General features: G+C 39.1%; 1 protein-coding gene across 2 annotated transcripts in view; it reads left to right on the top strand.

Annotated features, from left to right (window-relative positions):
- Positions 1-653: 653 nt before the first annotated feature.
- Positions 654-8,565, top strand: part of LOC121189601 (carcinoembryonic antigen-related cell adhesion molecule 5-like) — a 55,051-nt gene continuing 47,139 nt past the window's right edge. Inside the window, exons 1-9 of one of the 2 annotated variants that reach the window (XM_041049908.1) lie at positions 654-807; positions 924-962; positions 1,446-1,517; positions 2,401-2,694; positions 2,796-3,059; positions 3,289-3,564; positions 5,054-5,317; positions 5,567-5,833; positions 6,550-6,816. In XM_041049908.1, coding sequence (XP_040905842.1) covers positions 729-807; positions 924-962; positions 1,446-1,517; positions 2,401-2,694; positions 2,796-3,059; positions 3,289-3,564; positions 5,054-5,317; positions 5,567-5,833; positions 6,550-6,816 — 1,822 coding nt within the window. In that variant the 5' untranslated portion in view covers positions 654-728. The remainder of the gene's footprint in view (positions 808-923; positions 963-1,445; positions 1,518-2,400; positions 2,695-2,795; positions 3,060-3,288; positions 3,565-5,053; positions 5,318-5,566; positions 5,834-6,549; positions 6,817-8,565) is intronic. The other variant, XM_041049917.1, reaches the window with a different exon arrangement.

Below are 8,565 nucleotides of genomic sequence, written 5' to 3'. Positions count from 1 at the left end.
AGCTTCAGCACTTACTTTTGAAAGAGTGATGTATAATGATATGTATAAACTCTTACACTAAAAAAATTCAACTGTATTGGTGAGATTCAGGGGAAATAGTTGTTATTATTTCCTTCCCATTTGCATGTCTAGAGAGTGACTTTCAGCTGAAGACAAAAGGATGTGATGTTTGTGGTTTTATAGGGTGGTCTGAGCTTCCGCTCCTGGGTCCAAAATCAAACCTACACACTTAAAAAGAACTCTGAAAGTGCACTAAGATAAAACAGTAACTATGGTTTTATGTAGAACTTTGGTTTAATTCTGCTTGCTTTAACTATTTCAAGAATCAGTTAAGTGTCATCAGGAAACTTTTGACCTACTTTAAATCTTTCAAATTGAAAGGGAAAAAAACCATCTTTCCCACACCCCCACCCAAACTATGCACAGAGAACACAATAAACAGAACAATAGCAAGCCTTGTCAACATATTCTAACATTCTTGCAAGCTGTTTCAATTCCTCAAACCCTTTGTCACTTTTCAGCAGAAATAAGCACTTCATATTGAGAACCTAACGATCTGAGTGTGGTTTAAACACATTTCCTGTTACTTCAAAAAAAAAAAAAAAAAAGCAGATGTTATAGACAGGAAAGCTGCTGTCCTGAGGTGAGTCGAGAAATGAATTGTGTCACACACGCCCATCTAGTCTGCAGTATACTTCCTTTGCTGAACTTCACTACACAGCAGATACATGACTCAACTCAGCAACACGGCCTCTTCATGTGCAGCTCAATGGAAAATGTGGCTTATCAAGGTTTTCAGTGTCATGTGTAAGTTCTTCTACAATTGCATTCATTCTTGTGCTTTATCTTATTGTCCAAAGAATATTCTTGTGTATGTTCAAATATGTTTTCTACTGAACATTCATTCTTCTTTGATTTGACAGGTTTCACTGCTATTTGTGCAGCAGCAGAGCCTCAAGATGGTAAGACACGCATTTGAAACACTGACAAAACATCAACGTGTATTTTATTCAGCTTACACTCGTTTGAGTGCTGGTTCTGCATTTTGTAAACATTATGCTTGCACTAAATAATTAAGTATTCAGACTCCCAGTTAACCTATGTGATTATATACTACAAATCCACATTTATATGTTAAATGTTTTAGTAGTCTGTACTAAGTCAGAATCAAACCAGAATAGTGTTTCAGAAGTAATTTCCTACAACTCAAGGAAATGTGTTCAAGCTGCTTTTTATTTAACCAACAGTCGAAAACCAAGTACAGTTTGCTGTCACATACGACAGGAAAAAGGAACAAATCTGTTCCTGAGAAGCAGGAACTAGAGAATATTTGGCATTTCTGCATGAGTTACTGCTATTTAAATGTCCGCTAGACATGTAGATAAAGCACAAATGCTGGCGGTTCTGATCTAAAGTCTGTTCTCCATATCGAAACTCTCTTCCAGCAATCACTGCCGTGACGATAAACTCCCCAACCGATTCCAGCACAGAGCTGATGGAGACTTCAACTGTTTATGGTGAGAACTTAATCATAGTTGTGCTGTACGTAAATCTAAAATAATGCAATATAATAATGCAATCTTGTAGATTTACGGTGGAAAGGCATTACTTCCTGATATCACGGAAGTTTGTTCGAAAAGGCATATGGGTGGTAAACTTTGTGAGGACTGATCATGTTGCAAGTAACAATAATTTTAACCAACACTAACTCTAATTTTGGACCATTTCTCATGAGAAATATTAATGTTACATGACCATCAAAAGGTTGTAGGAATCGTCTTATTTTTACTGTCTGCTAGTTCGTATCTAGATCACATCACCGTAGTAGACTGTCGGCTTTTTAGGGTGAAAAAAACTGTAAAAATGTTCAAAATAATAGTAATGTCATGTCATCATTGGCCGCTTATCTGGGTCCAGGCCCAGGTCGCACAGTCCACAATGCACTGAAGTCCTACAGCACCTCCCACAGGTCCACCACCTGTGGGAGGTGGTGCCGCCTTGAGTGGGGCTCAAGCCCACGACCCCGAGAGATTGATCTCTACCAACTGAGCTAACCTGGCGGCGCAAAATAATAGCTTTTGAAGATGTCATGTTATCAATATATTAATTGTATTTGAATGTGGATTTTCCCTCTGAAAAACCTTTTAAGTATATATTCATGAATAATTTTAATTGTAGTCTGTATTTTTATTTATTTTAATCTAATGTTAGAGCCACATGCAGTGCATTCATAACTGCACTAAAGACCAAAAATGAAGACAAAAACAAATACTTTTTTTTTTTTTTAATTCTCAGCAAAGCTCTAAATGCCAGTGAGCATAAATGTGCATGGTACTTTCAACATAAGGTTAACGCTAATGATATGAGTGCAGTCAATAATATTTTTAAATAAACTTCCAGAGCCTCCCGTGCCATCTCTTCAGCTGCAGTCAACCTGGTTGGATGTGTTCCCCTCTGAGAAAGTGGAGTTCAGTTGTCAAATCAGTAACAGTGCTGACTGGGACATCATATGGCACATAAATACGGCTCCGGTACCAGATGCAGATCCAAATTTGTCTGTCTCTGCAGACAAATCAGTGCTTACAGTCATTGCAGCAACGCAAATGTATTCTGGAAGTTATTCCTGTAAAGGTCATCACAAAACAAAGGGCGTGCCTACTCAAAGCAGCAACTCACTTGAAGTCAAAGTTTATGGTAGGTCTCATTATGTTCCCTCACCCACATTTTTGATGTCTAGACAGAATATAATAAAGAATAACTGAAATGGCACTCTTTCCTTTATTCTTTCTGATTAGCAAACAAGCCCAAGCTCACTGTGAGCCGAAGCCCAAACTTTGACAAGATGTTCCCCGGAGAGTCTGTCACCTTCACATGCACGGTCGATGCATCCTCTGGATGGGAATATCTTTGGTACCATAATGGAACTGAAACATCCATTTCTCCTAATTATGTCATAAATTCTATAGTTCATTCTAGTAGTGGGCAGTACACCTGCAAAGCCAAGAGGGGCAAAAGCCCATTCTTCACAGAGGAGAGTGGAACATCTCTGCAGGTCTCTGGTAAGCATACTTTTGCACTGTGTCACCAGCTAGATCAGACTACACTACAACTATATGATCTGTTCATTCATATGCATCTACATGAGCCTTGTGGATACACGTATGGTATTTAAAACTGTGAGACTGGCAGTTTGAACATTTTTGTTTTCCTTTCTCTATGTATTCTGATACAATGAGTCATTTTAATTACTTTTTATCTTGAAAATTTCTTTGCGTTGCATATTTTCAGACCCACCTACACCATCTCTGACGCTGTTGTCTCCCTGGTTGGATGTGTTTGAAAATGAGACACTGGCGTTTAACTGTAAAGTTAATGACTCTGGCTGGACGTACACCTGGTACAGAAATCAACAGAAGGTCAAGGAGGCCGTGGGTGGAGATGGATCATTTTTCAACATCCCTTCAGTCACTCAAGCCAGTCAAGGAGCCTATGCCTGCAAAGCTCACCTTGAATCCAGGAGTGTCAGCTCTGGGTTCAGCAACACAGCTGATGTCACAGTTTATGGTAAGATTAGTCCACATTTACTTTAAACTAACTGAGCTATCTTTAAGCAGCAATCTGTATTTTTGTAATAACAAGGAATCAAATGAGTTGTGAAAGGGGTCGCTCACAGAGATGAACCTACAGAGATTTATTATTCAAATTTGCAGCTCTCCACGGCTTTACAGAGTTAGAAGAGTGAACACTGGACTTACATTTGCCAAGTTCCAGATGCACAGCTCCAGATGAATTATAATGTCGCTCTGTGACTGCTAGATATGTAAATAAGCAACTGTTTTCCAAAAAAAACCTGACCAAATCCACTTAAAAGTTAATCATAAACCAAGGCTGTGTTTACACAATGTGTCCATTGCCCCCAAGTGGCTGAAAAAAATAGTTCATTATTTGGGGGAATATGCTGATTTTTTTTTTTTTTTTTTTTCCCAGAGTTAGATGATTGATAACACCATTACAACTGTAGAGTTAAATGTTAAGCTGTGGCAAACAGCCAGTAACCTAGTACAAAAACAAGAAATGGGAGAAGCAGCTAGTGTGTCTTTGCTCCAAAGGGAACAAAATCTGTCTTTTGGCACCTCTAAAGCTTACTAATGAAAAATGTCAGCTTTGGACAGAGCCAGATGAACCGTTGCTTTATGTTTTCAGTCTTTGTGCTTAGCTATTCTAACCGATTGTTGCCTGTACCATAATCACCTTACATACGGACATCAGAATGATATAAATCTCAACTCTCACCAAGATAGTGACATAGCATATTTCCCAAAATTTAGAACTTTTCTTAAATTGCAGTTATTACATCTAAGTTTTATTATTTCATTATTTCATGAATAAAGTCTTAATTTGGGTGGCTATACTGACATTCACTAAGTGAACACTTTATGAAGAATGCCTTTATAATCTGTTGAAGATTGTAATGTTTTAGAGTTTTTGTTGACATTTTCAGAAATGTGTCATTTCAAATGTGTGTTTATTGCTATGGCCATAGTTGAAGTTGGTGTTGTAGTGGATTATGTTACACTGAGTGGTGTTTCTATTTTTTTTTTTATTTAAACATACACCGGAGTCTTAGAATATTAAAGGCTCCTCTGAATATAGAGCATTTTGCTACAACACCACTAATAACTATGACCTTAATACTAAAACATATAATTAAATTAACACCTCCATGACAGTGTCAAAGATAAGAGCATTCATCTTAGATGTAGACTTTAGCCAAAACAGCTGAATTAGATTGCATTAGGCTGTAGAGGCGCACCTAATAAAGTGGCCACTGTGTGTATGAACAGATCCAAATTTGACGGCAATCATTGCAGCAAGTTATTCCTGTAAAGGTCATCACAAAACAAAGGGCGAGCCTACTCAAAGAAACAACTTACATGATGTCACAGCAAATGTTTGGTTATGGTTCCCTCACCCATATTTTAGATGAATGTCTAGACAGAATATAATAAAGAATAACTGAAATGGCACTCTTTCCTTTATTCTTTCTGATTAGCAAACAAGCCCAAGCTCACTGTGAGCCGAAGTCCAAACTTTGACAAGATGTTCCCCGGAGAGTCTGTCACCTTCACATGCACGGTCGATGCATCCTCTGGATGGGAATATCTTTGGTACCATAATGGAACTGAAACATCCATTTCTCCTAATTATGTCATAAATTCTATAGTTCATTCTAGTAGTGGGCAGTACAGCTGCAAAGCCAAGAGGGGCAAAGGCCCATTCTTCACAGAGGAGAGTGGAACATCTCTGCAGGTCTCTGGTAAGCATACTTTTGCACTGTGTCACCAGCTAGATCAGACTACACTACAACTATATGATCTGTTCATTCATATTCATCTACATGAGCCTTGTGGATACACGTATGGTATTTAAAACTGTGAGACTGGCAGTTTGAACAGCAAATCATGCTCTTGACATTTTTGTGTTCCTTTCTCTTATGCTCTTCTGATGGAATGAGTCATTCTAATTAGTTTTATCTTGAAAATTTCTTTGCGTTGCATATTTTCAGACCCACCTACACCATCTCTGATGGTGCTGTCTCCCTGGTTGGATGTGTTTGAAAATGAGACACTGGCGTTTAACTGTAAAGTTGATGACTCTAGCTGGACGTACACCTGGTACAGAAATCAACAGAAGGTCACGGAGGGAGATGGATCATTTCTCAATATCTCTGTGGTCACTCAAGCCGATCGGGGAGCCTATGCCTGCAAAGCTCACCTTGAATCCAGGAGTGTCAGCTCTGGATTTAGCAACACAGCTGATGTCACAGTTTATGGTGAGATTTCATGCCTCTGTATGGCATTAGTCCAAAATCACTTTAAATGAATTTATCTGTATTACAACAGCAATCTATATTTTGCAAATGAAATAGGAAAAGAATAATACAAAGAGGTCACTCACAGTGATGGACCTATAGAGATTTATTACTCAAATTTGCAGCTCTCCACAGCTTTACAGAACTTGATAGTGAGCTGCAGCTCATTGTTAAGCTGTTTGGCCCACAACTTTACGGTATTGGTTCACTCTCACCACTCTCATATCGTGGCTTTCGGCCACAGGAGGCAGGCAACAAGCTACTGCACACTAACCTTGTCTTCACCAAACAGCAGACAGATGTGTAAGCTTACTTAGCACCTAGCTAGTGAATATGTTAGTGTTTAGCAGCTAAAAGGGAAAATATTTTCCTCAGGAACTGGTAGAGACCAGAGCTAAAAGAGGGTGAACATTTGACCTACAAGTGGCCAGAAACATAATGTTGCTCTGTAACTGCGAGGTGTGTAAATAAGCGACTGTTTGTCAACACGTTCACCATATCAAATTAACAGGTAATGTTGTCAGTGTTGTGTTTACACCATGTGCCCAGATGCACTGGATTTCATTCTGCTGTACAGGTGTACCTCATAAAGTATCCACTGTGTAAATATGACTGTATCACAAACCTTGAGGTACAGTTTGTCAGTAATATTGTGTGAACTGCATTTATGCTTTTAGATCACACACCAAAACCAACAATGAGCAAGGCCCCTGATTTTAACCCGATGTATGTTGGAGAAACAGTGATTTTCACTTGCAAAGTTGACATGTCCTCTGGGTGGAACTATCACTGGTACAAAGATGGACATAACCTGCCACATGACTCCAGCAACTCCATCAGCATCCCTCTTAGCCTTTCTGATGGGGGGAGCTACTCTTGCAAGGCCACCAGAGGTGAAACAACATCAACAAGCCACAGTGCAGAAATAAAACAAGCTGTTCATGGTAGGTAAAAACAAAGTATTATTATTTAAAGCACTGTGTTTAAATAAAGCCAAACTGTTTGTCGTAAATGTGGAAAATGCTAATTTCACTAATATAAATGTAGTCATAATTTTGTGTTGTCTTGCTGTTGTCAGTCACACCCTGACAAAAACCTCCTAGCTGCTATGAAGTCAGTGAACCAGCATTTTGAAAGCATCTTGCTTCCGTTATTTTAAGCATTTTCTGTTGAAACAGGATGTTGTGGTGTAGCACAATGCAGGGAGGGATAGCTCAAAGGTGTGCAATTTATGTATGTAGAGCTGGAATACCACTTAGAGAAAAGATGTTTTGTGCAAGAGTAGAAGTACTATTTTAGGCTAACAGGGTGGAAACAAGTCAGAATTGTTCATTTTATTGGGTCACACATACCTCTGGTTTATTTTAAACTGGTTCTCACTATTCAGAGAATAGAAACTCTAACGTATGAGCTCAGTCCACATCTTTGTTTTTGTTTTGCAGCTGCTTAGGAACTGATTCCTGCTTCCTTCATTAATACTTGATTAAGGCAGCGCTTTTTATCGTTTACTCTCTAAACCATGTGAATAGCCTCCCGGTTAGGGCCTCCCATGGGCCCACCACCCGTGGGAGGTGCTGTAGGACTTGCATAGGTGCATTGTGGACTGGGTGGCAGTCGCCCCCGCGACCTAGGCCTGGACCCAGATAAGTGGCAGATGATGATATAACCATGTGAATAATTTAGCTGACATTAGGGATGGGGCCAAGCCGATCCAGTATCGGTATCCCGATCCAATCCAGTATCGGTATTGGGTTTTTAATCACGATACTCGAAAGGGAGGCGTGTCTCAATGTGACGTGGAGTAAAAAGACACGCCGCCGTTCAGGAAATCCATTCCACAGTTTGCAGCCAGTGAGCAGGCGAGCATTTACCAACTTTTCAGTACAACATGTGTGGAAATATTTTGTACTAGAAACACCACGAAGCAAGATAGCAACATGCAATGTTTGCTAAGCCGTTGTACCGAGGGGTGGAAGCTCCGTCGCGACCTACAAGTGGTAATAAGTAGCGATTAGCTCGATGCTAGAGGCGTCAAGAAGCGTGCCAAACTGTATTGATACTGTGTCGATATTCTGTCACTGAATACTGACACCTGCTGTACCTTAAAAATCCCTACAGGCAACCCAGTTGACAGACTCAACTGACACTGATTTGATGACCTCATATATACAAAAATATAATTTAAGTCATTGTATTTTATATTTTATTATTTCATATCTTCATTTAAATTTAAAATATCTTTCATATTTTTAGATACAGTAAATAAATAATGTGAACATGTATCCTAACGTGAAAATCTAAGTGAAGGTGTTGTGAATGAGGATGCTTGTGGACTGGGATTTTTTTTTTTTTAATACAAATTTTTATTTCATAATTCTTGATGAATTTGGCGATGAACCGCCAAAGATCAGAGATTCTTTTGGCAGATGCATCTTGTTGACATGCGCTTCCTTATAAACACAGTTTGGCGCGTCAGTGTCAGTTCCTAACAGTTCCTGACTTATGTCTCTTTTTAAGTACAGCAGGAAGAAAATGAACCGTGAGTGAGTTTCTGCCCCTCGGGATGTTTGAGATTTGAAAAACCTTGATTTGTTGCTGCTACAAGAGCCAGTATACTTAATTTGTGCTGATCAGATCAAGTAGCCCTTTTTATTTCTATTTTATTTGGAGAGGGGTAGTCTAAAAGAAGGTTA

Source organism: Toxotes jaculatrix, chromosome 2 (assembly GCF_017976425.1).
Source record: "Toxotes jaculatrix isolate fToxJac2 chromosome 2, fToxJac2.pri, whole genome shotgun sequence".
NCBI classification, from domain to species: Eukaryota; Metazoa; Chordata; class Actinopteri; family Toxotidae; genus Toxotes; species Toxotes jaculatrix.
The sequence above is the reverse complement of the archived record's forward strand: the minus strand, read 5'-3'. Positions and strand labels throughout refer to the sequence as shown.